We start from the raw sequence: 19,731 nt of genomic DNA, 5'->3' as shown, positions 1-19,731 counted from the left end.
AAATAGAAAGACATCTTGGATGACATGGAGGTGAGTACATTATCATTTTATTTTTATTCTGGACGTGATCACAAATCAGTAGCTTAAACCTCCAGTCCAGCGGGCGGCGCTGTTGTGAAAGCAGAGCTCATCCTCTGTGCCTGCTGTCCGCAGCGCCTCCTGCTAACCAGTTTAACCAGTAACCTAGCCGATTTCTGACCACTCTGGTGCATCGTTGTATTTCAGAGTATTGAACCTGCGTCTGGAAATGAGCGGGATGCCCGGGACGAATGTGATTCAGATCACTAATCTGTCGTCGGCGGTGAGCAGCGATCAGATGAGAAATCTGTTCGGCTTCCTAGGGGACATCGACGAGCTGCGACTTTACCCGCCTGAGTGAGTCACAACAACAACAACAACAACAACAACAACAACAACAACAACAGCAACAGCAACATATACACACAAGCACACGCGCTCTCTCCCACGCGCCTGAGAAAGTCACAACAAACCATACATATCCATACATATATCAGACCACAACACAGCATCAGCATCACACCTTCACATGCACACTTTCAACACATAACTACATGCATATTCTTCACATACGTAAACACGACATTCATGCATATTAATCACACTTGCACAACCTACAACATCACCATAAACACAATATAACACATAATACTTTTCAAACACACCCACACATGAGAGCATCAGAAACCCCACACATAAATTATGTGGAAAATAATGTGTTTTTTGAAACTTAAACCACATAAACACATTTCATTACACCAACTAATGTTTTTTTTTTAGCAACATCAAATGACCCCTTTAATAAAAACAATACTGCAAATAGATGGGTTCAACAAAAGCATACAATCGATTAACAACCACAGAGCTCACAGCAGGTCTGTCTTTAATGGTTTATCGTTTTTTTATTCTGCAACCCAACTGTTGTATTCTATATAATTCTGCAAAGAATCTCCTCCAATCAGAGAATTGTGACATGTCACTTTCAAAAGAACACTTAGCACCCATTGTCAGCTTTCTTACTTTCTCAAACTGCTTTGATATTTTATAGTGGTCAACTGATATGGGATTTTTAATGGCAAATGACGATATTGAGAAATCAGAAATCTGATTGGCTGATATAATACATTTAATTACAGTAAATGAGAGACAATCAGAACATTGATGAAACTAAATGAACATTTATTATGCATAAATATTTATTAAAAGCTAAAATAAACAATATAAATGATTGAGATAACAACTAGTGCAGCCTTTTCTTTTGCTGAAAATCTACACACAGACACACACACACACACACACACACACAAAATATATATATATATATATATATATATATATATATATATATATATATATATATATATATATAAAACCGAAACAATTAAAATGTACACAACAGAGCTAACACTTAAATAAACAAGGTTTAGTGCAGCCTTTCTAACATTATGTCTCATGAGACATGATGTATCTGATCTGTTTAGTTTTGCTTGTCTGTTTCATTGTAAAAATAGTACAAGCCTGGAGGCATATAATTACATGCTTGGTTATCAGCATATATGTGCATAAAAATAGACTGGAACATACGAAAAGGTATACTATAGGGTTGGGCTAGGGGTGTGCGATATGGTGATTTTTTTGATCGTGGATGATAAAAATGTCACCACGATCTGCATTTGAAGAAATATCATAGTATCGTGCTATAGTGCACATTCTATCAGCATCAGTTCTGGCTCCTTCGTAATGTACTGTACAACACCACATTCATTCACAGCAGTGTTAACTCAGCAGTAGAGTTACTCTCTCATTACTGTGCTTTTTCTGAGCGCCGTATACACCCGAAGCATGGCGCAAAATGTTGTCAAACAGTTCCTGATTATTGAACCAAGTTATCTTTTGTGCTAATACTGTCAAAACACACAAGGTTTACATGTAGACTCAGTTAGTTATGTCTAAAATGAAAGTTAATAGTTCAGAGAAAAATCTATATGTGCCTGTGTATTAGATGCGTGCAGGTCTTAAAGGGACAGTACGCCTATTAAACATGCAGCCTGTTGTCATTACTGTCAAGGGATAGATCACCCTAAAATTTCATTTCTGTCATTATTTACTCACTGTCACATTGTCCCAAACCTTTATTAATTTCTATCTTGTGATGAACACAAAAGAAGATGTTTTGAAGAATATGGATAACCAAACCGTTGCTGGTCCACACTGAATTTGATAGTAGCAAAAAAATACTATGGAAGTCACTGTGGACCAGCAACTGTTTGGTTTTCCACGTTCCTCAAAATAGAGTTTATGTTCAGAAGAAGAAAGAAACTCATTCAGGTTTAAACCCACTTTTGTGTGAGTAAATGGTGGTATACAAATAAAACACTCTGACACAATTGATAGACTGCTGACAGAATTTTTATTTTTGGGTGATTTATTCCTTTAACATTAATAAAACAACAAAACACAGAGAAAAATCACAGTTGCTTTAGGAATCAGTTTATATTGTGTTTTATTTTCATATTTGTTCATTCAATTTCTTGAATGCTCCTGCTGAATACACCTATTGTACCTGAAAATAAAGCACTGTTTGTTTTATTTGTATATTATGTGTAGTTGTCATTTGTATCTTTGTCATTCTTTTATCTTTGTTATTAACCCCTTAACTGTCACTCACATTTTTGAACATAGACATGAAAGTGCACTAGCCAAGCTTACAAGCTTTTATCATTCACCAACACATTTTGATTGATTTAGATTTTGGTGTACCATTTCCACAGCAATGCAATTTCTGATTTTAAAATGGGATGAATTTTGGCATATTAAGTTTTCAGTTGATATTTGATTTCTTATGTTTTCTGAAGCATAAAAATAAGAACAAAGATTTTTATCTTAGCCCTCTTTGGCCTATATTTTTTTTTTTTCATTACCTTGAAAGGCTTTGTCTTTATAATAGAAAAATTAGTTTGGTGTTAATGCTTAAACAACTTGCAGAATATAAAACCAATATGACAAAGAATTGTGATAAAATCATGAATCATGATATTTATATTTTATAACATTGTTCATGACATTATGACAGTTTTTTTATGTATTATGAATGAGTCATTGTATTATTCGGTCAGCTGATTTGTTCAATAACTTTGACTCACAATCCTAATGCTGTTTGCAAAATCAGCACAACCTTTATTATCTGTGGCCTTATGCCTACAGCTGATCTTCAGCTTTACTGATATTTAGAGCAAAAACATGCCATTTACTCACCCTCATGTAATTTCAAACCTTTATGACTTTCATCCGTGGAAGACTTTTGAAGAATGTTGGGAACCAAACAGTTTGGTTTACCATTTATTATTTATTGTAAAAATACAATGGAAGTCAAAAGGGAACCAAAACTATTTGGTTAGCAACATTCTAAAAAATGTCTTTGTGTGTGTGAGTGTGTATTCCACAGAAGAAGGAAGGTCTTTCAGGTTTTGAACGACATGAGGTTGACTAATGATGACTAATGATGCGTTTTCATTTTTGGGTGGACTATACCTTTAAGAATAGCTTAGGACAGCAGCTAAACCACAGAGGAAGTCCTCTACGTTAATTTTATTACATCTATATTTTGTAGTATTTGCACTACACTTAAGATCAGCCTAATAGACTCAGACTTGACAGTTCATATCTTATTTTTTCATTATTGGCTAGAAAAAAATACAGTGCTATGCAGCATATTATATCTACACTATATTTATAAAATGGGAATTAAATCCTTCTTTTTCTTCTCTTTCAGCAATGCACCGCTTTCCTTTTCATCCAAAGTTTGTTACATAAAGTATCGAGAGCCTTCCAGTGTTGGTGTGGCACAACATTTAACCAACACTGTTTTTATTGACCGAGCTTTGATTGTTGTGCCCTGCGCTGAAGGTTAGTACGTTTGCACGTGTGTTACGTTTGTGTGTTTGATTATACAAAGACACTGACTATCTTAACTGCAAATCAAACTTTTGAGAAGAACAAACCATGATTGGTTTCCTGACATTATTTTGTGTGTTTTTGTGTCCCAGATTTGTATGATAACCGTGAGTCTGTGTGCAGAGGTATCACTGCTATCAGCTGCGTTTTATTTTGTGAGTTCAGTGGAGGTGGGTGGAGTGACACCAGCTCACTTGTTTATCAGTTGAGCTGGAGGATGTGGAAATGATGGAGGTGATTAAGATCATTCTTTTGTGTTATATAACAGCGTCAGGACTGTGTGAACACGCTTTTAGTGTTTTGCTAACTTGAGGGATTAGGGACACAGTCATTATTTCATATTCATAAATGGGTTTTGCATTTTGAATAGGGTTTAACAGTGACCTGATGCATTGCTAGACAGTTAGAAAACAGGGTTAAACATAGCATAAAATCACTAAAAGTCACTGGTATGGAGAAATAAATAAATAAAACGAAATGTTGTTAGTTTTTTTGCTTCCTGTGGTAGATGGTTTTCTGAAGGTTAAGCTTCTCCTTTCATGAAGCATGAATCATTTGATTCATTAAAACATTAAAATAATTTGTTTTTTATTTAATTTTATCTTTTTAATTAATTCTAAGAACTATTTTTGTCCCTTTTCATGCAAAGTGAAGTCAGATTATGTAATGAGCATTCGTAGCAGAGTGTGAAGGCAGAGGGCATGAAGTGAAAGGGTGAGGTCTTCTCAAGTCTACTGTGCAACCACTGGCTAACAACTTTTTTTGGTTGTTGTTGTTGGCTTTTCTTGTTGCCTTTTTTAAAGTTTAAACATCCGTATTCATGAAAAAGATGGTATCTAAGCTTCCCTCTTGCCTAAATTGCTTGTCCTCGTGACTTGGTTCTGGATGGCTTACTACGTTGATTAATTTGGTTTCTGTATGTTTTTCTGTGTTGATTATGTGTGCATATCAGATGACTAGAGTGACCCAGGCTACACTACTACACTAGCCTGACTCAAGGCTTTGTTTTCCAAGCCACTATACCCGCCGGGGCCCACGCTGCCTTCAAGGGGGGAATGTGACCAGGAGCGTAGCTGCTGAACCTTCCGAGATGGACACCTTGTCTCTTTTTGTTTTATTTTATTTTCATTTCCTTTTTTTTTTTTTTTTTACATTTCTCTCACATGTTGTCCTTTTTTTTGCCTCTTAGAAGAGTTGCATATTCATTGTGTTGTTTTCTTTTTTTTGTTTCTTTTTTTTCCCCTGTCCCCTTGTCCCTCGTCCCCAATCCCACAGTTGCTCCCCTTTGCCTGTCTTTGAACGCTGTCCAGGTTGACTTGCCGCCCACTGTTGGAGGGAAGTTTGAACGGTACAAGGGCAGCTCTTACTGATATCTAATGCATTAAGATTTCCTCCTCTCTCTTTCTCTCGCTCCTTTCCACTGGTCTGCTGAGGGTTTTACTTTGTAAAATAATATATTCCTTCATTATTTAATATAACCATACAGTGACTCACAAAAGTATTCAGACGCTTCACCAATTTTCAGTTTTTACTGAATTATAAGTACTGAAATACTTTTTTTTTTTCAGAGCACTAATTGAATGTCAGGTTTTGTTAGAAAATATTCTTAAATGTCCTTATTTATTATTATTTTATTTATTTTTTCTTATTTTATAATTTATTCTTAAAAGACCGTTGCATTGACTTTCATTTTGAGCACAGTATGTAATTATCTTTAGTCGTTTGATGCTCAAATATAGCTACATGTTCAATGTTGGATTGAGATCAGGACTTTCAGTTTTCCAGTTTTCAAAGCTTCAGATTTTAAGGTTTAAAACAGGTTTCTTTTGCAGTATATTTTAATGCATATTTTCTAGGGCTGCATGATATATCAAAATAAAATTGACATTTCAATATGGCTTAGTGTGAATATAAAAATAGCCAAGGTAGCCATTTAACGAAATAAATAAATGTGCATGGGTTTTGGAGTGAACAGGAGAACTGTTTTCATTTACTTGCGTGGAACTCCCATGGAAGCCTAATAGATTAGCTTTTGAATCAGGTAAGCTGGTTGTATCATTATGTTTCAGTATAATTACGCAATCCTGCTTCCTCAGTAATGTTTATTATTCTAATGTGTTGTCAGATCAAACATTAAAGAGATTTTAAGCCATTCAAGCGCAAGATGGCACGAAAGAGATCTCAAATTACTCATGAGCTGTGATGGTTTTTTTTCTGTGTGCGCACACCTGAAGCGTGCACACAGAAATCTTTCTATTACACAGCAGGGTTCCGGCAGAACTAGTTGTACGCGAGTTATAACTTGGCATAGTTTTGATGTAATTGTCAATACTAATATATGCGTATTGAAGCGTATAAAAATATAAACTAAATATTTATGAAAGCGTCCAGTCAGGAGTAACCGTTGTAATAAAATACCTGACAACCTTCAATCCTTTAGACATATATGATGCTGCTGATGTTTACACTTGCATACATATTAAGAGAGAGAACAATATGTGAATAAACATACTTTGTTTCTTTTTAGCGCTTTCTTTTTGTTTCTTTTTTCAACACCCCAGCACGTGTTGCGCATTTCAAATGAAATTTGCCATAATAAATAAATGATATTTCTTGTTTTTTTTCTTTCATTATTTATTGATCCTTATTAATTTCAATGACAGTTACTGAATACTATTTACATATAAAAATAGCTTAGCTATAGGCTGATGTTATTCATAAGTATTGTAGTATTGTTTTTGATGGAAACTTATTTTTACCATTAGTTGTGGGAGGCAAAATAAGTTAGAATGAAGGATAAATGGAAATTCACAGCATTTAACAAACTTACAATTAATTAAAAAAAAACATTTAAGAAATAATGCTCGCATATTTGAAGGCTTCTATTGGATCATTTAGGGTAAATGTCGACTATGCGTTACTGTGTCTTTCACACTTCCAAATGTTTCTGGTTACCGAGCGTAACCTCGGCTCCCTGAGAGGGGAACGAGAAGTTGCGTGCACCCTGCTGATGCATTGGGGAAACACGTTTCTCCTTAGAAAACTGAAGTCTGATTCACTTAATTCCATTTCTCTACAATGGCTAATTGCGTGTGAAAATTAGGGCATGTGCCGCACCTTATAATGCAGCACTTGGTGCCGTTTTCCTCAGAATCTTCCACTAAATAAGTCCTGAGTGAAAGTGACAATGGCCCGAACCTCGGTTCCTCTTTCAGGTTACTATCAGTAACTTTAGGTCAACTGAAATAAACCAGTCCCGGGGTTTGAATGAGCGATAAGATTTATTTCAATGGAATCATTTTGAATGAGCATTTTGCTAGATTGTGATTCAAACAACATAGATCTAGAATAGGGCAAAGGCCACCGTCTTTTTTGGAACTAAACAATAGCGGCTGTAAAAAAAAAACAGTCTGGACATCCTTGACCAGATTCCATATGTGGGGTCAGGAGGCAGGTTAAGGTGATGCCACAAGTCCTTGGGATGCATTGAAGGCTCTGGCTTTGTGCCGGGCTTTGGAACTGTATCGGCTCACAGTCTAGAGGAAGAGCTCTTAGTCGATGAGGAGCAGGAGGGGTCTGACCTGTGCATTTCGGCATTAAGTGCATTATCACCCTTAATTGCTTTTGTGCTTCAGAGATTTGTTCTGTGGGGTATTCAGCCGAGCTGCCAAAAGCCCAGAGGGACTGATGGGGTGTTCAAAAGGATGACCTCCTCTGCATGCCTCATGTCCATCAGCATTAGCCATAGGTGCATGTCCAGCACAACCATATTACCCATGGCATGGCAAATAGACTGCTCCGTCATTTTAGTGGCTCGCAGGGTGAGATCCATGGCGCTGCAAAACTTTCCAAATATTTCTGGATCCGGACCTTGTCAATCAAGTCAAGTCAAGTCACCTTTATTTATATAGCGCTTTAAACAAAATACATTGCGTCAAAGCAACTGAACAACATTCATTAGGAAAACAGTGTGTCAATAATGCAAAATGATGATAATGCAATCAATTCATCATTGAATTCAGTGATGTCATCTCTGTTCAGTTAAATAGTGTCTGTGCATTTATTTGCAATCAAGTCAAGGATATCGCTGTAGATGAAGTGACCCCAACTAAGCAAGCCAGAGGCGACAGCGGTAAGGAACCAAAACTCCATCGGTGACAGAATGGAGAAAAAAACCTTGGGAGAAACCAGGCTCAGTTGGGGGGCCAGTTCTCCTCTGACCAGATGAAACCAGTAGTTCAATTTCAGGCTGCAGCAAAGTCAGATTGTGCAGAAGAATCATCTGTTTCCTGTGGTCTTGTCCTGGTGCTCCTCTGAGACAAGGTCTTTACAGGGGATCTGTATCTGGGGCTCTAGTTGTCCTGGTCTCCGCTGTCTTTCAGGGATGTAGAGGTACTTTCTAGGTGTTGATCCACCATCTGGTCTGGATACGTACTGGATCCGGGTGACTGCAGTGACCCTCTGATCTGGATACAGACTGGATCTGGTGGCCACGGTGACCTCGGAATAAGAAAGAAACAGACAAATATTAGCGTAGATGCAATTCTTCTAATGATGTAGCAAGTACATAGAGTGTTATGGGAAGTGTTTCCGGTTTACCTAATTAATGTATCCTAAAAATCCTTTAACGGATTTGGATATTAAAAGCATATTAGTATGTTATGTGTAAGCCAGGTTAAATGAAAAAAAGGTTAAAAAAAGATGTGGGAACAAGTCAAGCATGGGGTGTGCCACATCTAGGATACCACATTGTGCACTTTTGGGGAAGAAGAGTGTGTGTGTTTGTGGGCTGGCTTCATGGCATTGACTGGACTAAAGAAACCACTCATCCAGTCTATTCCATACTAGTTCAGTGGGAGGGGACCATTCCAGCTTGAGCTTCTCCACCGCCTTAGATATGATGCGCAGCAGATCCTGATCTGCGTGACTAGGTTTGTAAATCTCACTGTGATGAGAGTCAAAGTCATCCATGTGGCTGGCTAACCAATCTTCCAGATCTGAAGCCGTGGAGGACATGGCATCATCACAGTCTTTCTTAGGCATGCCAAGAAATCCACCGGAGAGAGTTGATCTGGAGAGCAGGGACCACACGGACGTTATGCCGGCATAACCTCACTGACAGCAGTGTTGGTTTCTGCAACCAGTGGCCATTGCTTCTTACTTTGCAGCTGTGGAGTAACAGCAGAGGAGAAAGATGGCAGATAGGGAGTAGATGCATCACTGAGTGCGAGGGCTACCTTCCTGTAGAGAGTCCTGACACCTTTAGAGTCACAGTAAGGGCAGTAGGGCTCATCAGTGGTGGACTTTGCTTGGACACGGCCCAGATGCAGATGCACCTATCCTGATTGGCTGGGAGCTGTAGAGGTCCCAAACAGGAAGCACAAAGTTTGAAGGACATATCTTATATTTTCACTACATTTATCCACCTTTGGTGTAAACCACTGCTGTATAAGGGGTGCCACACCCCTCATTTCTATGCACTTGAGAGCCATTGGCCATTGTAGGGTTAGGATTTACTATTCTAAGAAGAAAGGTGTTTCCCCAGTGCATCAGCTAGCTGTATGAAACATCGAGAGACATCTCGAAAGGGAACCACTAGGTACATCCTGCCTTATGAACAACTGGTAAAACCAAATAATGTATAGATTTAGTTACATACTAGTTTTTAGTTACTAAGCCTCTAGTGTGGACCCAACACAGGTAAATAGAGTTCTGTTTTACGTCTTAAGCAAATACACACAAAATTATGTCTGAATGGCTCTTGACGAGTATTCTCATAAGTACTGTATATGCATTTCTTATATTAATAATGTTGATCAAACAGCAAAAGAGAAAGAGGGGGCATGACCTAAAGGGTTGAAAACCACTGATCTACATGATATACTAACAATTTTTGTCATTGCTTTGTTTGACAGTGAAAACATAGCATAAGGATGGAACAAACTATAGCAATATTATAATAAACCCAAAAGTCAAATAAATAAATAAAAACAGTTATGCAAGCTTCCATCTATTGGTTATATGTTTATATGTCATTTTCATCTTAAGTTGTTTTCCGCTGGGATTTTTGGTTAATTTTTAAAGTTAATTTTACTGCATAACCGTAGATATATATCAGTGACAAAATAAAAATATTGCAATGTCAATTTTTTCCCAATGTCATGCAGCCCTAATATTTTCTAAAAGTGCCTGCGTAGGATCTGTAGTTCAGTGAAATAACAGATATGCAAGTGAAAAGTGATTAGAATTGTTATTTTTGCAAGGCAACGTTGTTCAATTCACTGTAATGGGAAGAAATGAAACGGTTATTTTAAAAGCTCACACCATTGCACATGTATAACTCCATTGGCAAGGTTTTGGGGAGCATTTACTTTAGAGAAGTACTGAAGTGGCTGAAAATCACATTTGAGGTTTTAATTTACAAAATCACAGATAAACCAACAGTCAGTTTACCCAGTAAACTGTAAAAAAAAAAAGGTGCCAGAGTCACTGTATAGCATGCGTTTGTATGTTTTACCAACAGTGGCTGAAATTTATTTGGTAAAATGATTTGTTTTTAACTTTATTGTTAAGGCAACACTTATGGTGATGGTTTGAGGGGGGATTTCTCAAAGACACTTAAAATGTTCTTCTTTTCTGTATCTGATGTTCTATGTGCTATTAGTGTGATGCAGCCAACATGAACGGTTGTCTTGTGTTGCACACCCTTTCCAACACTGCGACACGATCGCCCCAGGGAGAAAAGCGCCCATGCTTGATATCGTATGGTTCATGACCAATATGTTTCCAGTACAGGTGACCCATACCACAAAGTGTTAAACTCATTATCTACATGTTCTGTTCTGATCTCTTTTTTTTAAGAGAGAAAAGGACTAATCACAATGTTCTTTTCTCTCTTTTTGCGCAAAAGTCATCCTGTTTACAGTATGTCTTGTGTTGATAGTAAAAAGAGAGTAGCTATTCTAGTTCAGATTGTTTGCTTGTTCATGGTCGGGGTTGGAGATGCTCAGGGTGGGTGTTAGAGCGCTAGGCTGTTGGAGGATTCTCCTCTGAATCTTGGGTCATAGGTAAAGCAGCTTGAGATGTCTCCATTGGCCTCTCTAATGCCAGTACTCTTTTTCTTCAGGAAAAATCCCTGAAGAAGCAAAGGCACTCTCACTTTTGGCCCCCGCCACCCCAGTGACCAGCCTGATGAGCGGAGGAGGACTTCTGCCCATTCCTAGCCCCTCTACACTACAGAATGTAAAAACACAATCTCGCAAATGAAGGCTGGAATACACTACACAGTTTTCAAAGGTTACCCCAATATTTGCCATTTGGAAAAGCCAGTGATAGTTTGTGAAAGGCAACAAGTTTGCAGATTTTGTGCAGTCAGAATTAACATTTTCACAGATAGTCACTTAGTGTGTAATGGGCAACAAATTTTTTTTTTTATTACTTATCTGTCTCCTAGTAATGAGGCACGTGTTTCTGCATGAATTTGTTCCGTTAGCAATGACCTAAAAGAGTCTGGAAGTGTACGATGACCCAGTTTTTTATTTACAAAGTCAGCAAGTGTATCATGTCAAGTGTTCCACATTATCTTCAGATTTAAAAGTTGTGTAATGTGTTCCAGCCTTTACTAAATAAGTAAAAAATCAACTACATTCTCAACTGCATGCCACAGATTTACTGCATTTTATTTCAATTTGTCAGTTGTCACTGTGTTATATTTATTTGCGGACAGCGAGGTCTTCCTTTAGCTAATCTGGGGGTCCTGAAGTCTAGTTTGGACACATCAGTGGCGGCTCTAAATGCAATTGCTTCACAGCCTCCACTCACGGGAAATGTAGATCCCTCTAAAATTGATGAGATCAGGAGGACGGTGTATGTCGGCAATTTAAATTCACAGGTATGTGAAAATGAATTGAATTCATTCAGAGGCTATCTGCAAGTGCAAATAGTGTCAGACATTTATATTTATATAGTGGCAGATAGTGTATTTGAAGTACATTTATAAAACTATGCAATAAGAACACCACATCCAATTTAACTTATATTAGGCACTGTTTTTGATTTTTTTTAAATGTATATTCCGAATTTTTTATTAATATTTATTTTATTTTCACCGATTTGCGATGGAAAAGGGAGAAGAATGGGAATCCACTGTTCTTAAGGCCCCAGTATACTTGAAGAACGAACTGGGGTGACATATTTTAAGAAAACAAGTTACCCCAGCGTAATTGCCGCTACATGAGAAATGTGGTGGATGGTTGTAATTAAAGTGGGCATCTAAAATGACACGATTCACTTTTGTCTTTCAAGCATGTTGCACTTGTTCTGTCAATCTCCCGTAGAGCACCACAGCAGATCAGCTCCTCAAGTTCTTCAAGCAAGTGGGAGATGTCAGGTTTGTCAGAATGGCAGGAGATGAAACCCAACCTACACGTTTTGCTTTTGTGGAGTTTGCTGATCAGGAATCGGTGTCACGAGCGCTTACATTTAACGGAGTTATGTTTGGCGACAGACCACTAAAGTGAGTGTTCTTTTTTAAGAAAAGAACTCTTCTGAACTGTTTACATATGCTCAACACCCTACCAGTTTTCTTTAACAGGTTTTTAGTGTGTCCTGTATTATCTGTGTGCTAGCATTTTGTATTTTACTAGTAATTAATCACATTTTTTAGGATTAACCACTCCAATAATGCCATAGTGAAGCCTCCAGAGCTCACACCTCAAGCTGCGGCCAAAGAGCTGGAGGATGTGATGAAGAAAGTCAGAGAGGCTCAGTCAACCATCGCTGCTGCTATCGAGCCAGGTCCGTCCTCTCTTTCTTGGACACACACACACACAGAGTGAGGCTTTCTCAAAATGTTTTTCTTTTTGTAATTGATTTTTGATTTAGTTTGATTGTTTCTTCCAGATGATAAAATTCATTCATCCAGTAGGTCTAGATGTTCCAGAGGGTCCAGATCTCACTCTCGCTCGCCATCACATTCACAAAGAAAGCGATCTAGATCCAGTCACAGGTAGATTCACAAACATCCGTAAACAAGTTACCACATTGTTAAAGTGCTAAAAAGCTAACCCTTTGAAAAAGTAATTAGCTATGATGTGCAGTCAAATGTCCCGGTGTGTTTTAACCCATACACTTTATGTGCTTCATGGTGTTTTGATGTGTTTTAAAGCAAAGCAACTTACAGTGCATTCAGGCTATCAATTTTTACCTATAATAGATGTATACATGTAGACTTTCTTTTTTTTTTTTTTTTACTTGCTCAAAGTATTGTATTGCTGTATTTTATTCATGGATCTCTGATTTGATGTATTGGTTTTTGACAATTCATTTTATATTAATGGCTAAAAAGTCACTAGTACCAAAGTCTCACAAGTCATGTCACCCGGTGGCACAGTTAAAGATATTTTAGATTTAGTCCGAGAGCTCTCAGTCTCTCCATTGAAACTGTGTGAACGGTATACTGTCCATGTCCAGAAAGGTCAAAAAGGTCAAAAATCATCAAAGTAATCCATGTGACATCCGAGGGTCAGTTTGAATATTTTGAAGCATCGAAAAATACATTTTGGTCCAAAAACAACAAAAATCAGACTTTATTCAGCATTGTCTTCTCTTCATAATGCTGAATAAAGTCTGATTTTTGTTATTTTTGGACCAAAACGTTTTTTCGATGCTTCAACAAATTCTAACGGACCCTCTGATGTCACATGGACTACTTTGATGATGTTTTTCTTACCTTTCTGGACATGGACAGTAGACCGTACACACAGCTTCAATGGAGGGACTGAGAGCTCTCGGACTAAATCTAAAATATCTTAAACTGTGTCCCGAAGATGAACGGAGGTCTTACTGGCTTGGAACGATGGTGAGTTATTAATGACATCATTTTCATTTTTGGGTGAACTAACTCTTTAAAATCACTGTAGAAATCTGACAACAACTGTGTCATAAATGTTGTTTCTTTAGCTCAAATAGCGGTATAAAAAGCTTACTTCTCAGGCTAGATGAGCCAGTGCACATTTGATTTTAAGAGTGTGTATTTCAAGACACACATTTTCTTTTCTTTTTTTACTATTATTATTGGTATTTTGATTACACAACAAATTATATTTAAATGTAGATATAACCCGAGCTTTGCTTGTTCGATATGCGTGGACATAATTTCCACTTTTTTAATGTTAGTAATTTATGTTTAACTCTAGCAATGGAAACATAACTTTATTTTATCAATGGTGTTTAAAGGGGCCGCCTGTCCCAGACATCCCGACAGAGGGTGAATGACTCCCAGGGCCCCCATAGGAGACGCTCACATTCCCGAGAAAGGAAACACAGCCAGAGTCGATCTCATTCTAGGTTAACCTGCACCACCATATCAGCCCTTTTACACTTATATTCTGTTTTGTTCCTACAAAGGACATTTCAAAACAGTTTTGTCTCTCATACACAGGGACCAAAGGAAGGACAAGGACACCAAAGCAAGGAAGGACGATGACTGGGAAGAAAAGAGGCCGCGGGACAAAAAGGGAAGGACGCCTCCCAAAGGATACAGTGGCTCTAGACGTTCCCACAGTATAAGCAGGTCAGAAGAAAGTGTCCATATTAAACCTGCAACAGACATTGCATGTTCAAAATATCATCTACAATGCAAAAAAAAAGGTTAATGAAATCACCTATGTGTATATATATGTATATATATATCCTTTATCTCACAGAGTCCATAAGAAAAGAAGCAGATCTCGATCCAGGTCACCAAGGCGGAGAGCCAGGTCACCGTCACCATCTAAAAGGTTCACTGAGAGTGAAAATTAGTGTATGACGCTATTGTACGATCAGACTCTTTATTCAAATCTTAATTTCTTCTGTCCATTTTCAGAGGCAGGAAAGATAAAAAGAGGGATAAAGGATGGGACAGTAGCAGGGAAAGGACCGAGAGCTCAACATCCAGGAGGAAAAGCAGGGATTATGAACATAAAGCTAAGACATCACTGGTGTGTCCAATTTATATTTCAAACACATAGCTCATTTACATTTACACATTAAAGTTACTGTATGGAAGTTTGACTCTACTAAAGCGTAAAAATACCATGTTTGCAGATATTTAAGAAACATGCTAAGTTAGCATACTTGTTTATCTGAAAAACAGTGCTACAGTCAGTTATTCTCCTTTGAAAATGTGTGTTCTGGGCCGGAATATCACTTCCTGTTTTGGTTTGTGAAACCTGCCCACTGCCAGTTTTACCCAATTGTATTTCATCACCCCGGGTTGCCAGTTGGGGGAAAACACAGCGTATTTCATTTCATTCATCATGAAGTGTGCTCCTTCCTTTTGGTGTCATCAATCTGGCAACCTGCGTGTGTGTCAAGTCTGAGGAGGAGGGGCCGGGTGAAAAACCCCTCTCTGATATTTTGAATTTGGACTGCAATACCTAGTTCAACCACTCGGTGTCAATCCTACATACAGCACCCTTAAAGGGGGGGTGAAATGCTCGTTTTCACTCAATATCCTGTTAATCTTGAGTACATATAGAGTAGTACTGCATCCTTCATAAATCCAAAAAGTCTTTAGTTTTATTATATTCATAAGAGAAAGATAGTCTGTACCGATTTTTGCCGGAAAAACACGACCGACTGGAGGCGTGACGTGTGGGCGGAGCTGAAGAATCACGAGCGCGAATAGGCTTTTGAGTTGAGAGCATGTGGAAGCTGTGAGATTATCGTGAGGGAAAACCCATCATCCAAAACAAACCATGGCTTACAGCCAGATTCAGCCGTTTATTTATGATCCAGAATCAGATCCAGAGGCTGAAACTGAACGAAAGCAGCAGCAGCAACGACTCGCTCCGAGCGGGGCTCGAACCCGGGTCTCTGGCATGGGAGGGGACGCTCTAACAAGGAGGCAGATATATTTTAAGCAGTTTTACTCACCGCCTGCGGTTCCAACACACGATCGTGACCCTTTTTCCTTGGGATTGCATCATCCTTAAGAAATAAACGATACTCAAACTGGGCCTTGTGAACAAGCATTTTCGAAATGCAGGGAACAAACAAAAACACTTGCATAACTCAGTTGATGCTCTGTAAAAATAAACTCCATCCACTGGTCCCTTAATGCTGTTTTTTTTTTTTTTTTGGTAATCTGTGCAGGGTTGTCTTGCCCTGGCAACCAAAAACACACTTCCTTTCTGACATTTCGCGATGCTCTCGCTCTGATCAGTGAATCGCTCTGATCAGTGAAATGTCTGTGCTCAGCCTCGCTATACGGGAGCGCGCGCTCTTCCGGCAGAAGTGCCTTAGGACCCATATAAGGAAATTCCGCTCCATCTAACGTCACACAGAGCCATACTCGAAAAAAACTTTCCAAAACTTGTGACAAACCGGAAGGAGTATTTTGGGAACAAAAATACTCCTTCAAATGTACAACTTAATTTTTGAAACTTTGTCCATGTTTAGCATGGGAATCCAACTCTTTAATAGTGTAAAAAACTCAGTATGCATGAAATAGCATTTCACCCCCCCTTTAAGCTTTTCTTATGAAATGCAAGCAAATTTTAAAAAATTACTTTGTATTGGCGATTTAGGTCTGAGGTTATGTAAACTCCCACCAGCACCACGTACTTTATGACTTATAATGATAACAGCACCATGCAAGTGCAGTCATTTTATTCATGTTGTGGTCTTCATGAAACTACGCCATTACCAGGTACAGCTAATCTCTTGAGGCATGTGGACTGACGGTTAGAGCAGTGTGCTGCTAATCAGATTGTGGGTTTGGTTATGGGAGAAGAGCTAATATCAAAAAGTCTTCTTCCGACCAATGTCAGTTTCTTATGTATTCAACTTTCTGGATTCATAACTTGCTTTGATACTAATATATTATTTTGCTATTACATCTGCATACTGAAGCGATTAATGGAAACCCTATAGTTCTAATGCTCACGTTGAGGGACTCATTGCTCCCCATGCATATCAAAGAGTGCACTGTGTGGGTTTAGTTGAAATAATTTGCACAACATGTAGCTCAGCTGTACTGTATCAGCATGCTGCTCTAGTTTTTATAGATAAGAAGCAGATGATTACAGCTGATCCTCTCAAAAGATTGACTTTTAAAGTGTTTTTCACGCCTGTCTACCTCTGATAACCATCTGTTATGTCTGTCCTAACCGTAAAGCTTTTCTATTTCCCCCGAATCTTACATCCTTTTGACGAAGTGTGAACCGTTCTAGTTTTTTTTTTCTCTTTGACATTTTCGCCCTCTGAGGAAAAACTTTTTGGCATCAGTCTGTAGTGTTTTTCTAGTTTTCTTGATATGTATGCATTTATGTGGTATGAATCATTTGGGTTGTCATATATATATATACACACACACACACACACACACACACACACATATATATATATATATATATATATATATTAAACGTTTATATTATAACAAATATATGAAAACTTTGAGCTAATTTTCTTTAATTTTCTTTATTAATCTTTTTTAGTTTGATCAGTAAGATTTATTTTAATGCTTTTGAAAGAAGGCTCTTATTTTTACCAATAATTGATCAAAATTACAGTACTATTAGTAGTTAAAACAGTAATATTGTGAAACATTAATCATTAATCAATAATTTCAGATGTAATATATTCTTGTAATAGCAAAGCTGAAATTTCAGCATCATTATTATTCAGTGTCACATGACCCTTCAGAAAAGATTCTAATATGCTTATCAATGTTGAAAATATTTGCCGCTTAATTTCTTTATGGAAACCATGCTACATTTTTTTTCCAATTCTTTGATGAATAGAAAAATAAATGTTTTTTTTTAAATGCAAAGACGACACAATCCATTGCAACGTTTTGCTGCAATATATATTTCCAACATATGCAATTCAGCAAACCCCCCCCTCTGTTACTGGCAGAACAAATTCGTTTTTTACTGGCAGAACAAACGAGCTTTTTGATTACTTCAGCTTGTTACTCAAGTCATGGGTTGTTATGGTTATTTTTATATACTTTCAGACTTCTAGATGCCTTGTCAGTATGCATTCTTTATTGCAACACACTAAGTAACTTGGGCTCAAGCGGTAAGGACATTTAATACTCAGAAGCATACAAACGTTCTAGCGTGCAAGAAAAATAAATATTAGTTATTATGATTACAGATTTCATTCACAGTGTCCTTGCTGATTGTACGGTTTTTTTTAACAAAACAAAAACAAAAAGTACTGTATACTTAAGCAGTGTTACATATGGGAAATAATGACGACTTTGGGGGTTATTTACACTCCTACTATGACTCTTGAAGGGTATTTAAATGAAGTCTGCAGCCAGTGGGATGCTCGGATTTACTGAAAGGAAAGTGTTGTTTGCCCCGTCCTGAGTTGTGGTTTGATTTTACAGATGGAGAGGTGCTATGAGCAGGCGGACTGCGAGTATGACAGTGACGTGGATGGCTCGGGCTCCGTGGGTAGTGACATCAGATCTCCTCAAACTTACCTCAACGGAAGCTATAGGAGCACTTACGCCGAGGAGGATGATCTCTCTGCAGCCGACTGATTCACATGTACCCAGAATGCCAAGAACACTGATGTTGTGACTGGAGAGCATTGCTTCATGTATCACACTGTAACAGCCGTCACTCCTTTTGAAGGAGTCATATGATATTCATATGGATGAAAATATAAAGTTTTGGATAGTTCTTTATTGTGATGAGAGATGCGGTTTATTGAATGAAGGTGCTTGTATTGAGGTCACTTGTTTTGTCAGGTCTGCATTTTTCTTTTGCATGTAACTTTGTGTTTAGACTCTAGTGAAAAGATGTTTCATGCGATTTTGTTTCTCTTTTTGGTCTGTCGTACTAAACCAAAGCCATTATTAGTGTGAATCTAAAAAAAATGTTTTGCATTTAGCATTTTTCTTTTGATGTTTTAGTACATATTCCTTAAAACTCTTATCATTACTATAATGTAAAAAATTTATCTGGACAGAATTAAAATATATATATATATATATATATATATATATATATATATATATATATATATATATATATATAAAGAGTTATACTTCCAGACAGAATTAAAAAAAAAATATATATATATATATATATATACACACACACACACACACACACACATATATACATACACACACACACACGTATACAAGTGTACGTTCTTTACAACCACAAAAATATTTAAGTTTCATTTTATGATGAGGTGTTTGAACATATTCACGAGTGAATTCATTATTTGGATCCTTTGGCCATGTTCTGCTATGCGTTTTATATATATATATTTTATTTTACTTATTCCAATTCAAGTATGGCTTAATTGTGATGAAAATAATACCAGAAATTGATTTATCCACTCTGTCTGGTCCTTTTCATCGTTTCTGTTTACTTCAGTAAACAAAAAAAATACAATTAGTTCATATGTATTATAACAGTCCCGAGTGAACTGTGTAGGAACACAGTGCATGTTAAAAAGTGCCTAGACAGTTTGTGTGGCAACAGAATATTTAACGAAGTGCAAATCAAATCAAAAGACTTATTTATCGTGTATTATACTAAAGCTTGTGTAAAATGCATAGGTTGATCCATATTTTTTAACAGTATTTAGTTTGCACCAGTGTAGACAGAGTCCTACAGTAAACTCTTCATACAAGTATTGTTGTGGCATATATTCAGATGTTTTAATAGGTTTTCTAAGAAGCCTTTACTAATTGAAGAGCACAGTAACGTTAACAGTGACTGCTGTCTCGTTTAGAATAAC

The 19,731-nt window shown here is 37.4% G+C and overlaps 1 protein-coding gene across 6 annotated transcripts; it reads left to right on the top strand.

Annotated features, from left to right (window-relative positions):
* Window positions 1-127: 127 nt before the first annotated feature.
* On the top strand, window positions 128-18,953 carry srek1 (splicing regulatory glutamine/lysine-rich protein 1). 6 transcript variants are annotated; one of them, XM_052591735.1, is made up of 15 exons: window positions 361-375; window positions 3,791-3,924; window positions 4,065-4,206; window positions 4,925-5,320; window positions 10,637-10,767; window positions 11,099-11,214; window positions 11,699-11,863; window positions 12,309-12,487; window positions 12,638-12,768; window positions 12,874-12,979; window positions 14,209-14,319; window positions 14,414-14,545; window positions 14,679-14,753; window positions 14,840-14,954; window positions 18,359-18,953. In XM_052591735.1, the coding sequence occupies exons 5-15, from the start codon at window positions 10,737-10,739 to the stop codon at window positions 18,512-18,514; spliced, it is 1,317 nt and encodes a 438-aa protein (XP_052447695.1). In that variant the 5' UTR covers window positions 361-375; window positions 3,791-3,924; window positions 4,065-4,206; window positions 4,925-5,320; window positions 10,637-10,736; the 3' UTR covers window positions 18,515-18,953. The 6 variants fall into 6 exon arrangements, with proteins under 6 accessions (XP_052447694.1, XP_052447693.1, XP_052447695.1 ...); XM_052591736.1 differs by lacking the exons at window positions 361-375; window positions 4,065-4,206; XM_052591733.1 differs by lacking the exons at window positions 4,065-4,206; window positions 4,925-5,320; window positions 10,637-10,767 and having other exon boundaries at window positions 129-375.
* Window positions 18,954-19,731: the final 778 nt, after the last annotated feature.

This window comes from Carassius gibelio, chromosome A5 (genome assembly GCF_023724105.1).
Source record: "Carassius gibelio isolate Cgi1373 ecotype wild population from Czech Republic chromosome A5, carGib1.2-hapl.c, whole genome shotgun sequence".
Taxonomy (NCBI): Eukaryota; Metazoa; Chordata; class Actinopteri; order Cypriniformes; family Cyprinidae; genus Carassius; species Carassius gibelio.
The sequence above is the reverse complement of the archived record's forward strand: the minus strand, read 5'-3'. Positions and strand labels throughout refer to the sequence as shown.